Source organism: Aedes albopictus, chromosome 2 (genome assembly GCF_035046485.1).
Source record: "Aedes albopictus strain Foshan chromosome 2, AalbF5, whole genome shotgun sequence".
Lineage (NCBI taxonomy): Eukaryota > Metazoa > Arthropoda > Insecta > Diptera > Culicidae > Aedes > Aedes albopictus.
This window is the reverse complement of record NC_085137.1, coordinates 69,349,634-69,375,754: the sequence shown is the minus strand read 5'-3', so window position 1 is coordinate 69,375,754 and position 26,121 is coordinate 69,349,634. Positions and strand designations below refer to the sequence as shown.

The window sequence follows — 26,121 nt, the reverse complement described above, 5'->3', positions numbered from 1 at the left end:
TCAGCTCGACGAATTGAGGTGATGTCTGTGTGTGTGTATGTGTGTGTGTATGTGTGTGCGTGTGTGTGTGTGTCTGTATGTGTGTGTACAAAAAAACTCACATCACTTTTTGGCAGTAAACCTCTTCCGATTTCAATGACCGACGATTCATTCGACGCGGAATCTGGTCCCATTGTTTCCTATTGAAAATGGTTCACATCGGTTCAGCCGTTCCGGAGATATGGCCATTTAGGTGTTCCGGAACGGTACCCCAGGAAGGGACCAGATATGAAAATGCATCAAACCTATGCATGCGACACATCAAATCACGGCATTTTCGATAACCTGATGAGCGGTAAGCAGAAAAATAGTCTAAGACCATATCTAAACCGGTAGTGTTCCGGAACCGGTTCCGGGTGTCCCGCCGGGAGTGGCAAATATCAAAGTGAACCAAACCCATGCATGAGACACATCAAACCACGGCATTTTCGATAACCTGATGAGCAGTAAGCAGGAAAATAGTCTCAGACCATATCGGAACCGGTAGTGTTCCCGAACCGGTTCTGGGCGTCCCGCTGGAAGTGGCCAAATATACAATTGTACCAAACCCATGCAAGCGACACATCAAACCACGGCATTTTAGATGACCTGATGGACAATGAGCAGGAAAATCATCTCAGACCATATCTGAACCGGTTGTGTTCCGGAACCGGTTCTAGGCGTTCCACTGGAAGTGGTCAAAAATACAATTAAACCAAACCCATGCATGCGACACATCAAACCACGGCATTTTCGATTACCTGATGGACAATGAGTAGGAAAACCATCTCAGACCATATCTGAACCGGTAGTGTTCCGGAACCGGTTCTAGTCGTCCCGCTGAAAGTGGCCAAATATACAATTGAACCAAACCCATGCATGCGACACATCAAACCACGGCATTTCAGTTGACCTGATGGACAATGAGCAGGAACATCATCTCAGACCATATCTGAATCGGTAGTGTTCCGGAATCGGTTCTAGGCGTTCCACTGGAAGTGGTCAAAAATACAATTGAACCAAACCAATGCATGCGACACATCAAACCACGGCATTTTCGATGACCTGATGGACAATGAGCAGGAAAACCATCTCAGACCATATCTGAACCAGTAGTGTTCCCGCCGAAGTGGTTAAATCTGAAAGAGAAACAAACCCGTACATGCGTCACATCAAATAGCGGCTTTTTAGATTACCTAATGAACGGCCAGCAAGTGTTTCGGAATCGGTTTTGAGTGGCCGGAAGAGGCCAAATGTAAAAGTAAACCAAATCCAGGCATGTGACACATCAAATCGTGGCGTTTGCGATAACCTGATGAACAGTTAGCTAGAAAATAGCCATACGTCACACTAAAGACAACTGGTAGTGTTCCGGAATTGGTTCCGAGAGTCCCGTCGAAATTGTCAAACCCTGCATATGACACCTTCCATTTACAGCGTTTTTGGTTAACCAATGAGCAGTTAACAAGATAATAATGTTAAACTATATTTGGTTCAGCCGGTAGTTACCCGGAATCAGATCCGGGTAATAAAATGTAAAATTTAACCAAACCCATGGATGCGGTACATCAAATCACGACCAGTCTTGTAAACATTCGACACTTTTTACTACCTTCATTTCGTTGCCGCAGTCGGGTGTCAGTCGGCTTTGTTACTTTCGTGCGCTATCGTTACCTCTTACCTACACACAACACGAGCAGTAGAAAGAAGATCAATAAACATAAGAAAGGGTCAAATCACTGTCATCTGACACGATGACATGTGTCTAATTCTAGCTTTACGCATAGATTTTCAGCCAATTCCGATTATGAATGTTAATATTAGTTTATTATTGCATGTTGCATTGAATACGACACACATGGGAAACATAGCTCTTATTATGGAAGAAGACAGGAATAACAAAAGCCGAACCGTCTCCCGAAGCCGCTATCGTGGTGAAGTGCATTCGTTTGACATTTTTGTTTCGAACAGTAGTTTGATTGCTTGTGTTGCGAGTGTCGGAGACAAAGGAGGCCGAATACACTAGTTTACAAAATAAAACGAAAGTCGTGAACTTCTGTCTACGACCAAAATTTTTGAAGTGCAATTTAGTGCTGATTTCGAAACCGCGCTTCAAAAAATTTTAAGTAGAGCAGTTTTTGAGTTTTGGCTAAATATTAAGTTTTACAATTTTTTAAAATATGGAATTTACTAAAATTCAAATATCTTGCGTTTTGTTCAACTAATTTCAAATCTTTTTTCATAAATTAAAAGCTGATTACAATACCATTCGATCATCTGAATGCAGGTTTTGCGTCAGATTGATGATACTCAAGATATTGGCGAGTTTTTGGGACAAACTCCTGAAATTTTAGCAAATTTTCCAAAAATATTTGAAGAAATGTATTTTTTCAATAAGAAAAAAAATAATCTAAAAATTCTTTCTCAACGTTTATTTGACATATCATATGTAGGCGAGCTACAGTAAAAAAATCAGCTCAATCGGAGCATTTATTACCGAGAACGAGTTGTATGAAGTGAGCGACTTTGCTTAAAAATAGAACAAAAATCGATTTCAAATCATCAACCTTGTATGGAAAGTCGAAAAAAATTCCGCTCTACTGTAATTTTTTTCCTTCACGTTTTCGAACTCAGGGCATGATTCTACACCAAAAATGATCATCAGCTTACCGAGTTCAAAAATGCTGTAAACTAGTGATATCGACGAAAAGGTTCAAATAACTGTGATCTCTAACAAGACTGATCACGACTTATCGACAACCTGATGGAAAAATAGGGTCAGACCACATTAGATTCCCGGTAGTGTTGCGGGTTCAGCTGTGGCTTCGAAAGTGGTTAGAAGTAAAAGTGAAGCAAACCCATTCATGCGATATATCAAATCGCGGTGATTGAGTAAAGGTAAATGAATAGCAATAAAATATTCTCAGACCATAATTGGGACAACCGGTAGTGTCATGGCCCATGACTCATGGAATCAGATCCGGCTATCCCACCGGAAATTACCAAATATAAAAATGACTAAAACCCATACATACGACACATCAGATCGCAGATTTTTTGATAATCTAATGAATGGTTAGCAAGAAAATAGCCTTAGATCACATTAGAGACTAGCTGTTGTGTTGCAGAACCAACGTTCATGTGAAAAATTAAATCGTGGCTTTGTTTAATGGTCTGATAAACAGTAGGTATGAACAACAGTGACGAATAGGTCTAAGCTCTCATATATGAGAACAAAATATAGACAAAACTAAAGCGATCTCATCAAATCGTACCATTTCAGATTCCTAAGGTGTAAATTTATAGCAGGATGGGTCAACGTTGAATGGAAAAATAAGAATTTGATCGCGTCAACAGAAGATGGTGGCTGTTTAAAGGAATTTTGAGCTCTAAAACTATGTAAAATAAGCGTATTTGGTATGGGAAATATGTTCGGAGTCCAGCAGAGTATCCAAGATAGCGGTCCAAAGTCCAAGATAATGGCCCAGTATTCAAGTTAGTGCCTTTTTTTTAGGATTTTTAATTCTTGCATTATGGGCATATTTTGTATGAAAATATGTCCAGAATTCAAAATTTGTAATCAGAAAACCCAAGCAGTGCGCTGTTTCACAAGGTCTGCAATATGACTATAGTTTGAATGGAGAAGAATGCCGGTCTTCGTCCAAAACTGGTAACCAGAAAATCATAAACGACATGCCAAAATTCAATACGGCGACTATTTTATGTAATTTTAGGTACAGAGTCCAAAAATGAATACCAGAACATCCAAGATGGTGTCTCAATGTTCAAGATGGCGGTTAGTTTAGTTGGGGTAGACATCCGGAGGCATAAAATAATGACCGGAAAATCTAAAATGACGTTTCAAAATTTTGCGGCTTCATGACACTTGTTTGGTTTGATTTTTGGATCGTTGTGTTATATTTTCTGAATATTGGATGTTATGCTAATATAAAATGTATCCATATTGAGTAGATTTAGCAAGCAGTTTTCATTTTGTATTTATGACAATGTCAACAACATGTCGCTCAAGTTTTGTTGAAAGGATATTTTAAAGCACGAGAAAGGCACCATCACCGCTAGGTGGATTAATTAGGGTTTTTTTTTTCATTCTCATCACGCAGTTTATACCTACTGGACTTTCTCTATTTACCGAGGAGAAGATGAAACCATTTTACTTGCTGAGTGCTTTCTCCTTGTAGTCACTATGGTCAAATTCGTCCATTTTGTGGTAAAACAACTACATGGGAAATTTCTCCACTACCTCGAAGATATTTTTGTCTTTCGTGACGTTTCATCTTAGACGAACCCTGTCGTGTGCAGTTCTGCACTTAATTTTTGACACATTCACAATAAGTCGGACCTTTGCTGCTTCACGTTTCAGGTGGGTGTACACTGTACAGTTCTACCACCGTTCCAAATATTCTGGCGATAATATTCATGTTGTTAGCAAAGCACACAAACTAACTGAATTTCGTGAAAATTATTCTCCGGTTGTTCAGCTCGGCTCATCGCATTCCACCTTCCAGAGTGAAAAGTAGGCATTAGTAGTAGCGTTACCTTATCGCAGCCCACAGCGAGATCTGAATGAACTGGTTAGTTCATCGTTCATCGTTGTTTTGATAAGACTGGTCAACTTCCCGTTTAGTCCATGATTAACCACAGCTCGATATGGTCTTTTCTGCCAAATGCCGCTTTGAAGTCGATGAACAGGTTGCGTTGGGGCCTGGTTTAGTTGACACTTCCAGACCAACAATTGAAAAGGCCACATCAACATTGCGTTTACAAAAACGTTTCTGTCGACTTGAAGCCTTCTGAGATCCACCCACGCATCTCACCACCACTAATCAGAAAGCTTGATATTTGCGCTTCCTGTTAGTGGTGGTGAGGTGTGTGGGTGGAGTTCAGAAGGCCTCAAGTCGACAGAAACATGTTTGTTTGCAAAATATTGATGCGGCCTTTTCAATTGTTGGTCTTGACTTCTGGAAAACTTGCCGTATGGTAAAGATCTGGTCCGTTGTCGACCGGCCGTCGCTGAAGCCGGCTTGATAACAACCCGCGACGACATTCGTTATAGGTGACAGACGACGCAAGATGATCTAGGCGTCACTCAAAAAGGTAATCACTCTGAAGTTCTTACCCTTTAAATGGTCACCTTTCTTGTGAATGGAGCAATAACCCCTTCCTTCCAGTCCTCCGGCAGCTGTTCGGTTCTGACTATCAACCGCTGCAGACAGGTGGCTGTAACAACTCCCAACTCGGGTTGCGGGGAGAGAACAATAGAGGAAGAAATACGCAACGAAATGAAATGCCATAGTGGTTTGGTTGGCAGTTGTAAATCAACTGAACTTTATTATTGTATTTGCAGATCACATCAGAACTCTTCTCTCATTTGATAGAGTGCGTTCACAGAACGGATATAACAGTGGCGAACTTTTTAAGCCCATCTTGATGAGTTCAGCTGCGATACCATCCTTATCAGCTGTTTTGTTAGTTTTGAGCTGGTGAATGGCATACTTAACTTCCCTCAACGTGGGAATTGGACTATTTCCGTTCTCTGCTGCACTGACGTAGTCGTTTCCTCCGTAGCCTTGGTCTACCGTGCCTACATACTCCACGCCATTCAAGCGCTGTTTCCATCTTTCGATCACCTCACGTCCGTCCGTCCGTCCGTCCGTCAAGAGGTCCTCGTGCTAAACTCTGGATATTGCGGCTCGAGGTACGAAGCCATTGCGGGATGTGTTGAGCATTGGCGTAGCTAGCTTTTCCGTTTTTATCACTCACTCAAACACTAGAAAAAGCGGGATGCAAGAGAGGACTTGTACACCCTAAAACGAAAGTACACAGCGAATGAGTAACTTGCGAAAAGACAAAGGATTTTTCACTCATATTTGCGTACGACTGGATCAGCACAAAAAATGTGCTGATCCGGTGTTACACAAATTTGCGTGAATTTTCACACAAGTTTGCATGAAATCTTTTGTCTTTTCGATCGCTGCGTGAAAGTTACTCCTTGCTCTGTGTACATCGATCTTTCCGTGTACCTCTGTGCTTGTTTAAGAGAGTGAGTGAGAAAAAAAAAAGAAAAAAAAAACCTAGCTACGCCAATGGTGTTAAGCTTCTGGTATAACTTCCGTGACTCTTGGAAACGACACAGCAGATCCATTTCATCGCACTCCGCTTCTTTCAGGCGGCGGTTTTCCTCCCGAAAGAGGCGGGTCTGCTGTTACCGCTTTTGTTTGTAACGTTCCACATTCTGCCGGGTTCCTTGCTGCAGCATAACCGCCCACACTGCGTTCTTTTCCTCCAAAATATCCCTGCTCTTGTCGTCGCACCATTCGTTTCGTCGGCTCCTTTCCATGTGCTCGGTGGAGCTCTGGGCTGCATCGTTGACGGCTGCTTTTACTGTACTCTAGTAGTCCTTTAGAGGGGGCACATCGTGCCGTCCTCATCTGGAAACGCTGCTTCGATTTTTTTTATCTGTATTAACGAAATTTTTAGCCCTAGGCTAGTTCATCTCGGGAACCACGTTTTACTTCCCTTCCGAAGGAAAAACTCACATTTTGTGAGTTTGTCGGGAGAGGGATTCGATCCCAAGTCCTCAGCGTGACAGTCACGTGCTTTAACCATCACACCAGGTCCGCACCCTGTTGCTTCGTAATTCTTCGCTTAAGCTGCGATGACATTCAGATGTTTTAGACGCTGGCGGTCACCGGTACAGTACATTGTTGAGGACGGAAAGTTCTAGGCGCATATGTGATATCTGAAAGTTCTAAAGTTCAAATTAAAAAATGAACCCCGTTGGTTTGCATGAGATGTCGTTCAAATCAACGGGGGTAGACGGTACCATATTTCCTCTGCGTGTTCCAAAAATGTTTCTGGGATTCCTTTAGACCAACTTATACGATTCCGTTCGATGTATATATTTTTTTAATTTGATGCAAATTTTCCGTTTGGGTACCTAGGAATCCCTTTTGGAGTACCTTCAGAAGTTCTTTCTAGAATTTACTCAGGTACCCCTTTTTTAATTCCGCCTGTGTATTCTTTCAGGAGTTCCACCAGTAATCGACATTGGTTGTAGGAGCAACCCGAGAAATCCTCCTGTAATTCTTCCTTCTGCTATTGACTCAAATGCTTATTGAAAAACTCCTCCGAGGTTTCCTTTAGAAGTTCTTTCGGAAATTCTTTCAAGATTATTTTAAATGAGTTTTCCTCAAAAACTCCTTTTGAAATTGCTCCAAGAACTCCTTTTGGGTTTCTCCCACAAATTTTTCTGGGACTTTCTCAAAAGCTTCTTCTAGGACTTTTCAAAGAGTTCCTTCTTAAAGCATTCTTTCAGAAAATCCTTCTGGGATTATTCCAGAAATCCAAAATTTTCTTCTAGGAATCATTTTTAGGATTCCTTCATTATTTTTTTAAGATGTCAGCTAGATTTCGTTTTGGGATTCCTACAGGAGAACCTTCTGGAATGATTTCGATCGAGAAATTCTTCAAAAGCTACTGCCCGATTCCTTCAGAGCCGGAGCTCTTTTCATATGTCCAGGATTTCCTTTTAAAAAGCCTCCTCCAGGGTTACTTTCCAGAACCCTTCCAAGACCCATTCCACGCGTTACGTTTTGCGCGAGAATCAAACTTTTGCTTCCAACAATTGGTATCTTACACATGCTAACCAGCTTCAGATTTGAATAGAAGATTCAATTAATCATTTTTGATTGGGGGTTGGACCGTCGTACTGCGAAAGATATCAATAAATACAGTATAACGGGACACCATCGCAAAAATGACAACTTTTGACTGAACGCCGGGAAATTCGCTGCTTTCTTGAAACAGTTTTGAAAGTTTCGAGTACTATTCGAATAAAATAGGTAAGTATCTTTATTTTTAGGTAGTTCTTGAAAATTCCTCTAGAAATTTCTCAAGAAATTCTTTTGGAAGTTTTTCTAGGGGTTTTTTTCCAATAGCTCCTTCGGGGTTTCCGGCATAAGTTTGGGTTTATTCAGTCCAACTTTTAAGAATTCTTTCAGATTTTTTAAAAGATTGTCTCAACAATTCCTTCCGAAATTACTCTAGAATCTATTCCATGGCATTTTTCAAGGAAATTTTAAAGAAAATTTCCCATGTATGGTGGTTGTTATTCCAGGTATTATTTCAAGCATTCGTTCAAAAATTCATGTTTTAGTTTCTTCAGTTGTTCTAGGGAACTAGAGGGTGCGAACAGAACTCGTCCAGGTATTTCTTTTGTTTCTGAAAGATTTCCTTCAAAAATTTCTCTAGGATTTTGTGCACAAACCTCTTCATAAATTGTATATTTTTTTTTCTTTGAGAATTTCTTTGGAGGTATTTTTAATTAATTTCAGTTATTATCCTACATTTCATCGTAGGAATTCATCCAGGAATTGTATCAGAAGTAACTTCATAAAATGCTTCAAAAATTTTTGTCCAGGAGATCCTCCAGAAAATTTTCAAGAACTTCTTGTAGGAGTTTTCAAAGGCATTTCCAGGAGTTTTTAAGAGATATCTCGAGACAATCCTTCAGGGATTTCTTAGACATTTTCTTCAGGGATGTCTTGTAGAATACCTTAAAAAATTCTGCAGAGATCTCTAATATTTATGATGAAACCTCAGGAGCAATTTCTAGAAAAAAAACCTTATAGTAATTTCGGCAAGAATCACTGAAGGATTTCCTCAAAGTATTCTTGGGAGAAACTCTGGAAAGAATTTCCGAAGAAATCCCTGTAGATTTTGTAATGAAAGTTTTAGAAGAATTCCATGGAAGAACTTCTGATGAAATCCCATGCTGAAATTCCTGAAGAAATCCCTAAAATTCTAAAGAAGTCTCAGAGGATAAAATAAAATCCTCAAAAGAATTTCGGGAGGAATTCTATTTTTTGATGAAAGCTTCAGTAGAATCCCTGTAGAAATTTTAGGAAGTACTTTTGAATGAATGTTTGAAGCGATCCCAGAGAAGTTCTTGTAGCAATCTCGGGTGAGACTTCTTAAGAACTTGCTGGAGCAGCACCTGGAGAATGTTCGCAGGAAACCTTAGTTCTTAGAAAAAAAATATTGAGGAATAGCATAGAATACTTAGCATAGCATAGCATAGCATGAATACTTGCACAAATCTTGGATGGAGTTGCAAAGTTGAATATATCCATTGACATTGCTGATGTCGCTACTATCTCCAATGTCATAGATCCACTCAGCTCCACACACCTGGCCAAGTCCTTGCAAGCATTTATATATCCCTTCATCAACTTAGAAAGAGCCCAGAACTGAAGCAGCTTCCAATAGATGAAAGGATGTTGAAAATAGCGAATTTTCAACTTACAAGTAGTTATATAACAATATAAAGTATAGAGTGTAATCAGAAAGATCTCACCAAGTTCCGCGTAGTCCACTGATCTGCTTGAAATCGATCTCTTCCGGATCCGTCTCCGAGATCCGAAGTCCGAAACACACATCTTCAAACGAAGACGATTTTTCCAAATTCTAAACAGTTAAATGCACAAATTGACACACTACAAGTGTTCACGTCCATCTCCACTAAGTCGCCGTACATTATCACAGAAAAAGAGCACACCTCACTGATCCTCTTCGGTATCACACGCGGAATCTTTTCACCGGCCGCATTGAATTTTCAGCGGAGACGGTCAAAAATGTCAGAAAAAAATATATATATATTGAGGAATTTAACGAAAATCCTAAAGAAAATCAATCTTTGATAGTTTTCTGAAAGTAGAATGACTGGGCCAAATTGCCTGAAATTTGGGCATATAACGCAGCTTGGTTGGGAATGATTTGAGGACAACCCTGAGATCAACAGGCTTCAAAAAACCCCTATGACGATGAGAACAAAACTGCCGAGAATACGTAAGTTCTCCTATTCCTCGAGAATCCTGAGGGTGGATTTCTGAAAAATATCCTGTAGGACAACATGGAAAAACTTGAGATATTCCCTAGGAAATATTTTTGAATAAATTTCTTCAAGAATCCCTGGTAAAAAAAATTGAATTATCCTAAGATGAAATGCCGAATAAATTCCTGGGGAAATACATGGAGAAAAAACTGTGATATGGAGGAATTCGTGTCCGAAATACGGAAAGTAATTATGCAAGTATCTGTGGAGGAATATCTGTAGGATTTTCTGGATGAATCTTAGAAATAAAAACTGGATACATGTAAATTGAATTTTTAAATAGAATTCCTAGAGCAGTTCCTGTACAAATCTCTGGCGGACTCTCTGAAGAAATGCCCGAAAGAATTTCTGACGGAATTTCTTGGAAATTTTTCGAAGAATCCACTGGAAGAACTTTTGAAAGAATCTTTTAAAATTTCCAATGAAATACCTGAAGAAATTTCCGATAATATGTTTATACAAATTCCTAGAATAGTTTCTTAAGTGATTCTTGGTGGATTTTAAGAATTAGTTACAGGAGTAATATCTGAAAAAATCTACAGGGCGTAGACAAAATGATCGGGATAGGCAAAATATTCACTTTTCAAAAAATTTCCAAAATGCTGTAACTTTTTGAAAAATGCATCAAAAGATCTAAAATGTTTATTGTAAGTTGATCACCTAGTTGTATATCATGAACTATCGGCTGATTATCCTTTTTACTAGAATCTTTCTTATTTCGTCTAGAATAGCCCGATCTTTTCCAAATTTGGACCACTGATACACAACTAGTTGATCAACATACAATGGAAATTTGAGAATATTGGATGCACTTTTTGAAAAGCGAAAATTTTGCCTGTCCCGTTCATATTGTCTATCCCCTGTATGTATTACTGATTTTTAGAAAAATTTCCACTCTGCGGTAGCCGCCGAGTTCTACCGCAGCTGTCAAAGTCCTACCGCAAGCTTGAAAATCGTCCTATCATTGAAACTGAAGGCCAAATCAAAGCATGCTTGCAAGGTGAATTGAACTGAAAACCAACAACAAACAATGATCATCGACGTCGTATCCAAGGTTATCCAAGGCATCCCTACGGCTCGCTAGGGTAGATCGATGATACCTCAGTGAAAATCAGTAGTCTGACAGCTGCGGTAGCTTTTCGTTCTACCGTAAAACGGAAAGTTTTCTCTAAATTAGCAATATTAGATTTTGAAGCAATCCATAGAATATTTTCCTGAAATAACTTATGGAGGAATCTTATTAGGATTTTTTAAGGACAAACTTCTTGAAATCCCGCTTCAACAGTGCATCAAAACTTCAAACGCACAAATCTCAAGAAGCAAGCTTCACACAACAGTACATTTCATTATTCTGTTCTTGCTCACTCGTAATAAGCTTGAAATAAAAAGATCAGATGCGCTAGTATTGTTTACGAAGAAATCTGTGCCCTCGAAATCGTGAGTAGGTGCCAAAGTCGGCCATTGTGGCGGCCATTTTGGGACCCTAACAAGTCTGTCCTTAAGAAATCTCGAAAAAAAAACTTGAGGAATCTTTGTAATATATATGTAGAGGTTCGACTGGGAAGTTGACTTAATTCTCGGGGATTTCGGCTTTCAGTCAAAGAAAAGCGTTGATTTTCTTATCTCATCGCCAACGTTTCGATCCAGATGTTGGGATCTTCTTCAGGGCTCGAAATTAATCAATTTTGTCCAATCCCGTGTACATCTCACGGTTGATTGTCTCGTTTTGAATTTGCACTGCACAAGTCTCATTTACTGCCAGCACCCCCGAAGGTAGTGGGTGGGTGGTATAAAATGGGAGGTCTACACCAGGAGGATCCACGACACTTGCCAACACTGCCAGAGCTAACAGCTGATCGAACATTCTTTGACTGAAAGCCGAAATCCCCGAGAATTTGTAATATATAGTTCTGAAGAACTATATGAAAAATTTTCTTAGGAAATCCTTGGAGAGCTTTTTGGGGGAACACTGAAAACATTTCAGAAGGAATCCATGGATCAGGATAATTTTCTAAAAGAATTCTCGTACGGATTCCTGAAACAAATCTTAAATCTTAAAAAGAACCATAGAAGCTTCACTATAAATTTTTAGATGATCTTCTAACGTAAATTCCGACGCAAATTCTAAAAAAAAATCTGTAGCAATTGATAGAAGCTGTTCTGAAAAACTTTCAACCGAAATCCATGGAACTTCCGGAAAACTTATCTGAGCAATATCCTAGCAATGCAGGTAAGATTTTTTTGCAAGTTCCAGTTTTTGCAAGTTTTAGGGTAATCTAAGGAAAACTTTGGAGAGAATTTTAAAGGTAACTAAGAATTTTCTTAAGGAATAAGAAATTTGTGGGATTTGAAGCAATCGTAGCAAGGTTTTCTAAAAAAATCTTTTGAGACATATTCAAAGGACCGTCGAGTGAATTCTCTGAAATTACCCCTGTAAGAAACTAAAGAAATCCTTTAAAAAAATCCGAATAATGATTTGATAGATTTTCATTAAGGAATCTCGGGCGAATTTTTGAAAGATTCCTCGAAATATTTCTTTTGTTTAAAAGGATTTCTGAATCACACTATAGAAAATATAAGAGGTTCTTCCGACTTTCCAAAATTATAAAGTACCTATTTTCTTACACGATTGAGAGTGCAAACAAAAATTTAAATATAAGAAAGAGCTGAAAATCTCGTTTACAGTATTATCTTTATAATAACAGAAAGAAAGTTTATCTTTGGGCGTGGAGCGGACCTGGTGTGATGGTTAAAGCACATGAATATCATGCCAATAATCGACGATTTTATTAAATTCGTAAATGCAGGAAATATATGAAATTAACATAGGAGTATTTCTTATATGTAGGAGAGCAAACAAAGCAAATAAACTTTGGATATTACCATAAGCAAATCAGATCTATTGTGGATGCGAAAGAGTAAGTTCTTATATCACAAATGAGACTATTCTTACACTTCTAGGTGCAAAAAATTAGAATATTAACAAAAGAGGTTCTGTATAGAAGTATGTGAGAGCAAAACAACTAGAAATCTTTTTATTTCCTGACACACATATATGAAGCCGCAAAACTCGTACCCAATGCAATGAAGACATTTTGGGATTAAACCCCACTCATTACCCCAGCTTCATAGAGTAGACGCATCTCAGAATTCACTGAAAATCCGAATAAAGGGATATTTTACCGCCATTCCTATGCCCGGGGCTGAACATATCTCAGAAATCACCAAGGTGATTTTCTTATATCCAGTAAGGCTGAAGATATTCCTAATGATACTAAACTAGTCGAGTCAAGTACAAGACACTGAAGACGACCTTACAGTTGAGGTCGAAATACATATCTGTCAAAGGATGCAAATTCTTAGTGGGATTCAAAGGAACAGTACTTAACACGATTTTCTTTTTACTTACTGAGAAACTACTGTTTTTTAAATGCACGATAGCACTAATTCTTTGACCGGAGTGTTCAGTATTGTGTTGTTCTTTGCTGTGCATGCATCGCTCCTGTTGGGGGTGAGTATGGCAGCATATTCGAACGTGTTCGCTATTGTCTCGAGTGAAAATCAAAACAATAGATGCGCGGGTGTTTAGTGTTCAGTATTGTGTTGTTCTTTGCTGAGTATTGTGTTGTTCTTTACAGAGAAGAACATTAATCAAAACAATTAGATGATCGGTATTGAACCACAAAACCCCCACAACAATTGGTGAGATCTTTCCAATATTATTTATTTATAAATAATTCTATTTCAGTATATTTAACTGCATATAAGTTGAAAATTCGCTATTTTCAACATCCTTTCATCTATTGGAAGATGCTTCAGTTCTGGGCTCTTTCTAAGTTGATGAAGGGATTTATAAATGCTTGCAAGGACTTGGCCAGGTGTGTGGAGTTGAGTGAATCTATGACATTGAAGATAGTAGCGACATCAGCAATGTCAATGGAAATATTCAACTTTGCAACTCCATCCAAGATTTGTGCAAGTATTCATGCTATGCTATGCTATGCTATGCTACGATAGCACTAATTCTTTGACCGACCCGAAGAACTACTCAGTGTAACCACGATGACACCACCGGTTTAGACCTGTCGTTGTCTTATGTAAAAACTTATGCTTCTTCTCAATAAGTAGTTTGAGAAAAAAAACTCCGATCTGGGTTTCTTTCAATATGCTTCAACCTCATTTCCTGAAAGTCATTTAATTCCTTCTATGTAGTTTAAGATCTTCTTCCTAAAACCAGAAAATTCAGATATTCTTACCACAACTGGAGATCCAGATTTTGTTTTTATTTTAATACAAACATAATTTTCATTTAATATATTTTCTTTTACGCCACTTCTCAGCCTTGCTGTTTGAACCACAGTGCAGCATCGTCCTGCATCCATCGGCATCGCCATGCATCCGCCCATCCGATCCGTCGGCGCGGTTGGTTGGCTTCATGTTCGCTCACAGCATCACGTCAACTTTTATTGGACTTCCAAAACAAGTTTTATGACTTAAATTCTTTTTTTTTCTTCTCCAATGTTTCTGCACGAATCCTGCTTGGGCGCGCTTGTTTTGTTCCATCAACTCCCCGCCCCCAACAGAAATACCAGCAATTAAGGATAAAGATCCTGGGCGATTGCTACTACTGCATCAGCGGGGCTCCCGTAGAACGGCCGGACCACGCCGTCCTCTGCGTCCACATGGGACTGTCGATGGTGAAGGCAATCAAGTGAGTAGTTTAATTTAATTAGAAGCCCCAGCTACCAGCAATTGGTGCGATGCGGTGCGGTACCACTAATTGGAGCCACGGAGTAGCTGGGTTGTTGGTGACTAATTCTGTGGTGTTTGTTTGCTTGCTTGCTTGCGTGCGTTTTATTGTCCGACAGATACGTCCAGCAGAAGACCAATTCTCCCGTTGACATGCGAGTGGGAATCCACACGGGAGCCGTCCTGGCGGGAATCCTCGGTCAGCGGCAGTGGCAGTTCGATGTTTACTCCAAGGATGTGGAACTGGCCAACAAGATGGAATCGAGCGGCAAAGCCGGGTAAGTTAGATGGTGAGTTGGGGTGCGACTTATTTGTGAAAGTTTCTTGAATCTCCAAATAAGTTGTTTTTTCCTGAATCATGATCAATTTCGAGAACAAAGCTGCACCCTATTTTAACGAACGACAAATTATCCTTCACCACTAACTAACTCATGGTTTCCATTAAATTTCCCTAACCCTAATCATCGACTGCCGCCCGAAACCACGCCCCATTGTTTGGTGGCGAAAATCTCCAACCATCACATCCCCACGGTCATTTGGGGCGCGACATGCCGACCGCCCTGTGATGCTGGTCGGCTTTCGACGTAATTAAAATCACCGCATATCACAAACAACCGCGCCCGGAATCCGAAACAACGCACGTCACTACGAAAAACAAACAGCCGGGTTCACTTGTCGGAAAAAACGTTGAGCTTCCTGAACGGAGAGTTCGAGGTGGAACCGGCGTACGGCGAAAAGCGCGAGGAAGCACTTCGGATAGCTGGGCTGAAGACGTACTTTATTACCAAAGTGGTGAAACCGGTGAGTTAAATGTTTTATGTGTTGTTAAGAATCTACTTTGGGGAATGACGAGCACTGCGATAGGATGATGTATGCTGACATCGGTATGTGTGGAGCGTCTGCCGTAATGAATGACGTGATGAGAATAATCAAAATGTATCATTTATACGATAATCGATTTTCGTAGATCTTCTGGAGTTTTACTTCGAAATGTTTGTACTGCTTGACGCAAAACAAATTTTCATCATTACTCTTCGCTGTTGAAATTCCTTCCACTTTTTACCTCAAGTGAACCATTATTATAAAGCTGATTGATTTTTATTTCGACCTCTTCTGCTCCACAGGAAACTGTGTATGAATTCTTATCGTCTACACTCAGAAGTTAGTTTATGAAATTTCCGACATAAATTTGATTCCATGATCTTTTTCATCCGAAGTTTCTTACTCGTTTGCCCTCTCCTATCTATGACATTGTCAGCCGTTTCATCATCGATTGGATATTGAAACATTTATCGTTTTCGTGACATAGTTGTGAAAATTTCTGAAAATTAAGATGTGTGCGTGTTTTTTAAAAAAAAATCATTTCAACAGCACGTCAGACGAAGTGTCGAAGTGAGTAAATTATACCAACTGATATTACTGAGAAATATATTCAATACTGTGTAATTTTAACCTTCTAGTGAGTTTTTGCTGTGTTATGATTACTGAAAAAAGACGGGCTTGGTGGCTCCAGCTTCTGATTCATACGCAGAAGGTCCTGGGTTCAATCCGTGGCCCGTCCCTGTCCTTCTACTTTGTATCTTTCTATCCACTTTCTCTATACTCTCCTCTCTACATATACAACTTCGCTTCTCGAGTCGAAAACTCCGAATTTCAACTAAATTGAGAATCTAGTTGAGAATACATTAGGCTGCGGCTTATTTTTCAAAACTTGTTGAGACCTGGAATTCATAAGCTCTTCTGGATTCAAATGACATAAATAGAGAAACCTCTGAGTTTGAGCCAAAAATATTGAGATTTGCAGATGGCGCAATCGCCTCAAAGTTGAATTTTCGAGTAATAAAAAGGAGTTTTCACTTCAAGTGCCATAACTTTCTCAATCTTCAACCAATTTACAATCTTTTTTTATGAATCTCTCACAAATTAAATTTTAAATAAACGCGTAAAACATTATTTTTTTCCAAAGTCACGCAAAATATGAGTTTTTGAAGATTTAATTTATTTTTTTCTTCTCTTTACAAAAATTTTCAACTTCAGAGTCCGATAACTTTTCAACCGTTTGACCAATTTCAAATTTTTTAGCTTGCTTTTGTAGATATTTATGTTGCCTATCTTTATCTCAAACAAACTATTCATCAAAGTAGTCATTTTCATGATACTTTTCATCAAAACTGCCAAAACATGCCTTAAAACTTGTTTTTTTTTTCATGCAAAATTGGAGTTTTTGACGATTATTTTTAATTTTTTACTCCAAATTAGAAACTTAGCATCATTTTTTTTTTCCTCGCGTTTCGAACATGAAAATATTTTTTGATTTAGAACACTCCAAAAATTGAAGCTTAAGGACAAGGTATTTGGAGTACATTGCTCAAAATTTCTAGAGCACCGTTTTTTTAGAACCGTTGAACGGATTTGGATGAAAATGCATCACGCTAATTGTTCAGTGGCTGTCAATAGCGTGATGCATTTTAATCCAAATCCGTTCTACGGTTCTAAAAAACGGTGCTCTAGAAATTTTGAGCAATGTACTCCAAATACCTTGTCCTTAAGGCTTCCATATGATTATTAAGAATATTTTTTTCACTTTAAGTCCGGAACTAAACATGAAAACAATTAAAATTTTGCCAAAATTCTGATTTTTCTAATATAATACGTGTTTTTGGTATTCATCCATTTTAAAACGATTTTTTTAAGGTACGTTGTATTCACAGCATTCTTAGGCAACAAAAATATCTACAAAAGCAAAAAAATTGAAATTGGTCAAACGGTTAAAAAGTTATAGGACTCTGAAGTTGATTTTTTTTTTGTAAAAATAAGAAAAAAATAAATTAAATCTTTAAAAACTCATATTTTGCATGGCTTTGTAAAAATTTAATGTTCTACGAGTTGATTCGAAATTTAATTTGTGAGAAATTTATAAAAAAAAGATTGAAAATTGGTTGAAAATTGGGAATGTTATGGCGCTTGAAGTGAAAGCACCTTTTTATTACTCGAAATTTCAACTTTGCGGCGATTGCGCCACCTCTAAATCTCAATACTTTTGGCTCAAACTCAAAGGTTTCTCTTTTTGTGTCATTTGAATCCAAAAGAGCTTACGAATTCCAGGCTTCAACAACTTTTAAAAAATAAGCCGCAGCCTAATGTATTCTCAACTAGATTCTCAATTTAGTTGAAAATCGGAGTTTTCGACTAGCGAAGTTAGATTTTTCTGCAAATCCGTGCGTCGGACCTAACTTCGGAAGTGGTGCGCTGTATAGTAAACCTGGTCCGCCATACAGCGCATCACTTCTGATGTTAGGTCCGACGCACGGATTTAGAGAAAAATCCAACTTCGCTAGTCGAAAATTACGGGTTTCAACTGCACGGAGAATATATTCATATGTTCATAGCCATCGCTAGAACCAGAAACGGTTGAAAAGTCATTTCTCTTGCTTCCAACTTTCACAGCACAGTGTCAATCTGTCAGATAACGCCTATAAGTTATGCAACCAAGCAAACTGTTTCACTTCAGCTTCGTAGTAATAATCGAACTGAGCGATTCCAAGCAACAGCATCAAAATTAAGGAAATTTTTTAATTCATGATTTTCTATTGAACTGAAACTTTGCACAGTTTTTCAGTTCCATCTAAATCGCCATTTTTCGATATCAAATTTTTATTTTGAATCACGACTAACTTTTCGAAAGGGTGTATGTGAAAATGGTTCAATAATATTCAAAAATCTGTACAGCCAAAATGGTTCGTTCGATTGCTATGAATTTTTCAGCAAAGTTAGATAACTAAATGGTGATTCCTATGAAAATATACACTGTAAAAAAAAAACATCTTTTTTAACATTAAAAATATCATTTTTGTCACAAAAACTCAAATATCTCAAAACCCTATCTTTTTACCAACGCAATTTTTTTAGGGAAGACGGTCCATTGTATTAGCAATCTACCATAAAAATTTGGTGATGGTAAACTAATAAACAAAAAAGTTATAACATTTCAAACATTTCACAATTTTCACATTTGGTAAATATTTTTTTCTGTGTAAATTATTTCGGTCAGAAATCGCAGTTTGATGCTGATTTTATTGTTCAGCAAAGTTAGATAACTAAATGGTGATTCCTAAGAAAATATACACTGTGAAAAAAAATCTTTTTTAACATTAAAAAATATCATTTTTGTCACAAAAACTCAAATATTTCAAAACCCTATCTTTTTACCAACGCAATTTTTTTAGGGAAAACGGTCCATTGTATTAGTAATCTACCATAAAAATTTGGTGATGATAAACTAATAAACAAAAAAGTTATGACAATTCAAACATTTCACAATTTTCACATTTAGTAATAATTTTTTTTTAGTGTAAATTAGGCTAATACAAATTTCGATTTTCTCTTATGTCACCGCCCCCTCGGAAAATTTTGGTCGGAATTCAACATTTTGAGGGGGGCACAAATAAAATGTTCAAGAAAATCAACAAATTTAAGGTGTAATTCGAGTTCCACAGAAACTTTCTTAATAAATCCGATGAGTTATCTATGTTGCCTAATTGTTTGGATATTTTTCCATCGAATACATTTATTATTTATCATCCTCCCCCTTAACGAGTCAACGAGCGCTGTGACAAAAGAAGAAAATGAGATTTGTTCCTGCCTTTATTTCGGCCGGAAATCGCAGCTTGATGCTGATTTTATTGTTAATGGCCTTGCGTGAGTAAAACAAGCTGTTTTTATTATGTATTATGTATATTATATGTACAGTAATGTTCCGATTTTATCACGCCCTCCGCGCATTAGTCGTTTATTCATTATTTGCTGTTACATTTGAGGACAAGTGTTTTCCCTCTTCTTCAAGATGAATGTTGAAAGCGTGTTTTGCAACGTTAAAAATATTGAAATGGGTATAGATGTTGAAGTATATATCAAAGCATTTTTGAAAAGGGGCGTGATTAATTGTTTAAACTGATGTCGCTGATGGTACGGTGACATGACTCTCTGCACTTAGCACTTCTGGCAATTTCTCAGTTGTTGTCGTTTTCGAACTTCCTACGCCCTGCTTTACCGATGATATACAGATGGCTCGTTTGTCAAAGGCTAGACGGCAGGACGTGCAAATGCGTAAATTTGTATTCAATTTGGGCATAACCAGTCTCTTTCAGATTATCTATGGTGCTTTCGGTGAGATTTCGTAACTCCTTTGATCATTTTTTTTTCATCAAACGGTCTACAAGAGAGAGTTGAGTTGAAGACCTTTGAGAAAGCGACTGTTCATGTTGTTCGTTAGATTATAATAAACAAAATCACTTATTAGTTTTAACTGACTAGTTTGGTGTTGTTTGCTTGGCTGAAGAAAAAATTTACTATTTAATATCCATAGCGGTAGTATTTTTTTTTTTTTGCTTTTTCGTGAGCATTGTCATGGTATGTATACAGACAAACAAACGTAACACTGACGAAATTTTCATTGACCACGCCTTTAACGATCATTTTGAATCTTGGTTGTGGCTTTCATAACCAGAAGAGTGCCCATCATTTTTCTTTGCGTTTGACGTTTCACACTAGCGCCTTCTGATGACGATATTGCACATCGCAGTATTTCGTGAAACATTTCCACCAGGTGGGGGTAGTGTGAACTGGGCGATGGATTTTCACGTGGTAGGTAACTCTCATGCATTTGTTGTTGTTGAAGTTACTCGCATTCTTCCGATCATAAAGTCTGTTCTCTAAGAGGTATTTTTTTGAAGATAAACTAGACGTATACGCGTATATAAAACTTTTATTATACAGCTTTTGTCTTAAAAATAAGTTTAATTCCATTTTTCTTATAATCAACAGCTTTTCAACACTATCAAGGGATTTTTTCACCAGTCACGTACAATAAAAAGTATGACACTCTCAATATTTTTGATCAAAACACTGGATCGCGTCTAAGTTTCAAATAGATACTATAGAAATTATGAATAATCAAACAAAAGTATCATGAAAAAAACTTGTTTAATTCAGGCGGTAGCCTTTACAATAAAATCAGCATCAAAAAATAATTCTCAAAATAATTTACACAGAAAAAAAATTTTTTTGTTACTAAATGTAAAAATTGTGAAATGTTTGAAATGTCATAACTTTTTTGTTTATCAGTTTACCATCACCAAAATTTTATGGTAGATAGCTGATATAAAGGGCCATTTCCCCTAAAAAATTAACGTTGGTAAAAAGATAGGGTTTTGAGATATTTGAGTTTTTGTGACAAAAATCATTTTTTTTTTTAAGTAAAAAAATAAATTTTTTACAGTGTATATTTTCTAAGGAATCATCATTTAGTTATCTAACTTTGCTGAAAAATTCATAACAATCGAAAAATCCGTTTTTGCTGTACAGCTTTTAGAATATTTTTGAGCTGTTTTAGCATACACCCTTTTGAAAAGTTAGTCGTGAGTGAATATGAAGGTTTGATATCGAAAAATGACGATTTAGATGAAATTGAAAAACTGTGCAAAGTTTCAGATATTTTTGAAATGGTCGCTCAGGATCGACTGACATGACTCCGCGGAATTCCTCAACTAATCTATCACCTTACGCCTGGCATCCACGCACCAATGTGTGACCCTCTGCCAACCACATCCCACCAACACTCCGATATCCGCATGAGTTTATGCAGACGCAGAGGTATATTCGGTCTAATGTGGATGTAAACGATTGCAATCATCACTTCCATCCCCTTCCTAACATTGACCTGCAACCTAAAGTGACAGGCGCCATTGTCGCCTAAAAAAATAGTAGATCACCAACGCTCACACACTGAAGATGCCTGCTAGTCCCCGGGAGATAAACTCACTGGTTTCTTGTGTGAGTGCACATGGTCTGGCGATACTGGAGTAGCTCAATACAACAATTACTGGAAAAGTTAATTAAAAGATGGGAATAAACCAGGTAGCATATGTTGGGTCCACATGAATAAAAATATGTATGCAGAGGAACGGTGGGGTAAAATGACCTGATCATTACTATGGGTGAAATTGACATAAGGAAGGCTTCTAGAAACCTGGAAATTGTCAAGTTTTGCATTTTCTAACGTGCATTTATTATTGGAAGATAGGAAAGTTTCTACAAAAACTTGCAATAGCTTATATGCAGCAATTTATTATCGCATTGCAATTCGAAATAGATGCCCATAAATGATGGAAAGTAATGTTATTCATTAAGGTTAAATATGGAAAACAATATTCTTTGAAAGAACAGCCTATGGGTTGAAAAATGATGAATCATAGATCGGAATATTGTCATTTGAAACTCCAATCATTACAGCGATTAGATAAAGCCCAGCAGTATATAAATTAGAAAAGGACAAACCTCTGGGTATTATGACGTTACGACTATACAGAGCAGGGGGGTTTGCAAAAGTGTAACAAGTAATATATTCAGTATAGGACAGGGGGAGGGGGATCGAAAATTCTCAATTTTTGCGTGGCGCCTGTATGAGCATACAAAATGAAATTGTTTACTTATACAGTATAATTTTTATTATCTACCTATCAATCCAAAAGGGGATGATCACTTGTCCCATTCGACCTTTTGTCCCATTCGACCTCTTGTCCCGTTTGACCTTTTGTCCTTCGACCTTCTGTCCCAAAGCCGGTTATGTAACGTTACTATCTGAAACGAAATCATCACAGTGATTATGAAATTCAAATAACTCAACGTACATATGTACAGATGGGTAAATTATTGGTTAAATTGGGAAAAAATCCACAGCTCAGGTGAGATTTGAACTCACGACCCTTATTCGCTAGACAAGTGCTTTACCAACTAAGCTACCGAGCCAATTAATGACCCGGCAACTTAGTTGTCATATGTACGTTGAGTTATTTGAATTTCATAATTTGACCACACGGATTGGTATTACCGAAAATTTGCACTTCAAGTGAATCACAGTGATTGTTTTTATCTAATAATCTTCATAACAGTAAGTATGACCCATAATATCCCAAAAATATATATCAGTGCATATTGTTCCTCGAACTACTTTGATAAATACAGAGGATGTAACACTATTTAACGTACTGACAAAAGCTATTATCACAAGTGTAGAACTGAAGCTATGGTTTCCGAAGTAGTTTGATTGGACTGGAATATCTCAAAACTATCTTGGGATGAATCATGAAATGCCAGATTACAGATAGATGTGTAGTGTTGTGTTAGAGTAAGGTGGGGCAAAAGTTCGACCTTAGTTGAAAATTCCACTTGTTTCAAGAAATCGAAGCAGATAAAATAAATCAATACCGTGTGGTGATTCTACCATCCATGAGCTAAAAATTTGCTGAACAAAGTTACGCCAAATGTGTTTTCAATTTTGAGTTACAACACTTTTTGTAAGGACTGCTCATTAAAGAAAGTGGACACCTGTTGTTCAATAGAAAATATGTATTTTCGAACAAATTCATAAGTTTATTTTTTATAAATGACCATCAACATACATGTGGCCAAATTCACGTGAGTTTGAACATTTACTTCGCTTTTCGGAAGAACGCTCGGACTTTCCTCTTGATACCTCCCTTTAGATTCTGCACAACTTTCTCCGTAACTTTTCGTTGTGCCGCAAGCCAAATTTTGTTGATTCAATCAACAGAGCTTGCTTCTCTGCCTGGGCCCATATAGCCGAGGCGGTAAGCGCACGGGTATTCAGCATGACCATGCTGAGGGTGACGGGTTCGATTCCCGGTCGGTCCAGGATCTTTTCGTAAAGGAAATTTCCTTGACTTCCTTGGGCATAGAGTATCTTCGTGCCTGCCACACGATATACGCATGCAAAATGGTCATTGGCAGAGGAAGCTCTCAGTTAATAACTGTGGAAGTGCTCATAGAACACTAAGCTGAGAAGCAGGCTTTGTCCCAATGAGGACGTAACGCCAAGAAGAGAGAGAGAGGGAGCTTGCTTCTCTTCCATCTTCTTTAAGATGCCGCTTATTATTGTCCAGTATCTTTCCACAGGACGCTGTTTAGAAAAGTTTTGTGGATTTTGCCATTTTTCGACAAAATCGACTTTTTCCGTCTTGAGCATCTCTAGCGTAGAAGAAGCGTAATAAGCGGATCCCAAGCAACCAAAAGTTCGGATTCCACTTGAAGAACGAACTCAGAAGTTCAAGTTCGGTTCAATTCCAGGTTTCGTTGAACTTAATTCTCCAAAAAGTTACTCTTGTATTGTTTATGAACTTGGAAGAACATGTACAAGCTTTTGACTACTCTTCAAAACGACATCAAAGCCGAAAAAAGGTTCAAAAAGAACTTATGTTGAACTTTAAAACAGAGTTCAATCAAATATTAACCGAACTCATGTTGAACTTTTGCGTGCCTTTAAAATTCAAATATAGTTCATTTGAACATATTCCAACAACTTGAAATCATCCGTTCCGAACTTGTTTCGAACTTGTTTTGAACTTACTACTGAAAGTTCGGATAAATATTAACCGTACCAAAAGTGAACTTCACTTGAACTTCGGCGACAGCGGGGCCGGGGAGAAGTTCTCAATCAATTAAATCACTCGGAAATCGAGCCCAGCAGCCACAGCTTGTGTTAATTCCACAAGTACACTTTGTTCCACTATAATATTTGAACGTACTTACTTGTAATCAACGCAAAGGATCCGTATTGTGTGGATCAAAGGCTTCCCCCGTAGCGGAAAACTGTTCCCCCTAGAATGCCACCGGGGGTTTTTCGGCTGCGCACAAAAATTTTCCAGCTTTGCTGGATGTTTTCACACCCGTCTCACTTGTCACTGCAGCGCACCGGTAATCGACGCAATCGTATTCACTGAAAACCAAGCTGAAAACTTATAATCTTTTCTTGAAGTCGATACACTGGCCTTAATTTATTGCTTTGCACTGCGAACCACAACAAACTGAAAATGTCAAACTGCATAAGTTCACAAGAAGTTCCACGTGAACTTCTTTCGAACTTTCGACTTCAAAAACTATTCCAAGTTCAGGGAAAGTTCACACGCGAACCTGATTGAGCTCTACTATATGATATCAGCACATTGAGTAAAATCCCACAGTGCATAACAACACATACATGGAGTAGTGGTTAGGCACCGACTTTCAACGAGGAGATCTCGAGTTCAAATCTCAGTAAGTAAAAAACATCAAACATTATTTCAAGGTATTAGTCAATTTGGATTCCACATGAACTAATGGTTCTTAATAATAAATTACTTTTGAGCACTAAACATTTTTTTTTTTTTCGAAGTTTATTTTTAAGCTGAATAGCGTTCCTTTCAGCGACACAAGTGTACTTTTTGTGAACTGAAGTTCGGTTAATTACTTAAAAAGTGAGCTGAATAGAATGCTATTCATATACCTTCGAATAGCTGATTAAGCCCAAACATGCTATTTTATCCGAACTTTTGGTTGCTTGGGATGCCAGATACGCCTAAAACAAAAGAGGATCCGTATGTTTTCAGTAGATAAGTAGAAGCCGTTATTTGATGCATTCCTTTCTGTTATTTTCACCGTTGATTGTTCCCGTTATGAAATAGGAAGAACTCTTTAAGCCACATGAACAATTGGCTTGCCACACTAAAAACTTTTTCCCAAATTTTTCAGTTCTGATGTATCCTACATCATCCGGCACATCTGTCCCCTGCTTAGCGTTAAAAATTGCGGTCCCGGAAGTGTATTAGTAAGCCAATTCTCGAAACGACAACTTTTTGGAACACCATTTGTGCAGAATTAATCTGCTAGTCGCAAAGCTAATACGACCTATCGCTCGAAATTTCTTACTTTTTCCGTTTTCTTTGAATGTGTTGCCGAAGTGAATAATGTTTTTACACACTGAGCAAAAATTCACTATTTTTTGTTTAGTTTTAACTCCAAACTATTGGTAAACAGATGTCCACTTTCTTTAATGAACAGTCCTTATGTGTGTGTCTAATTCGAACTCTTGCCCCACCACTGAGGCAAAAGTTCGAATCTAGTGTTTCTGGAATTTCGTTCACCGTAGCACACTATTTCGACGCTTTGGTAATCTGAATACCTAATACCAATTAATATTTGATTTTAGAACTGAAATACACTTCAAAGTTCGATCTGGATTTTACCCAAATTATAGGGTTAAATTTACTACACCAAAAAATAGTAGTTTTCCGCCAAATTCAGATGAAACAGCATTTTTTTTTTTTCAACTTTGATCAAATTTTCTCTCTAATTCCATCATTTTGATGGAATTGGAATGATGAAAATGGATCATTTTAATATGTACATTTTGCAGAATTTTAGGTTTTTACCTAAAGTTGCTACATGACTCGAACTCTTGCCCCACAATTCGAACTTTATCCCCACTATGGGTAAAATATGATTTCCAATTTTTTTTTGCAAAAAGTTATACATGCTAAAGCATCTTCAAAATATACCTAGTTACGCTCCAAAATAAAATATCGAATTCGATTTCATTACAATTCCGT

The 26,121-nt window shown here is 37.8% G+C and overlaps 1 protein-coding gene across 4 annotated transcripts in view; it reads left to right on the top strand.

The window, feature by feature from the left end:
* The window catches only part of LOC109423939 (adenylate cyclase type 3), a 273,333-nt gene that overhangs the window by 166,341 nt on the left and 80,871 nt on the right, over positions 1–26,121 (top strand). For all 4 annotated transcript variants that reach the window (XM_062849826.1, XM_062849824.1, XM_062849827.1 and 1 more), the window contains exons 8-10: positions 14,515–14,642; positions 14,800–14,958; positions 15,343–15,481. In XM_062849826.1, coding sequence (XP_062705810.1) covers positions 14,515–14,642; positions 14,800–14,958; positions 15,343–15,481 — 426 coding nt within the window. The remainder of the gene's footprint in view (positions 1–14,514; positions 14,643–14,799; positions 14,959–15,342; positions 15,482–26,121) is intronic.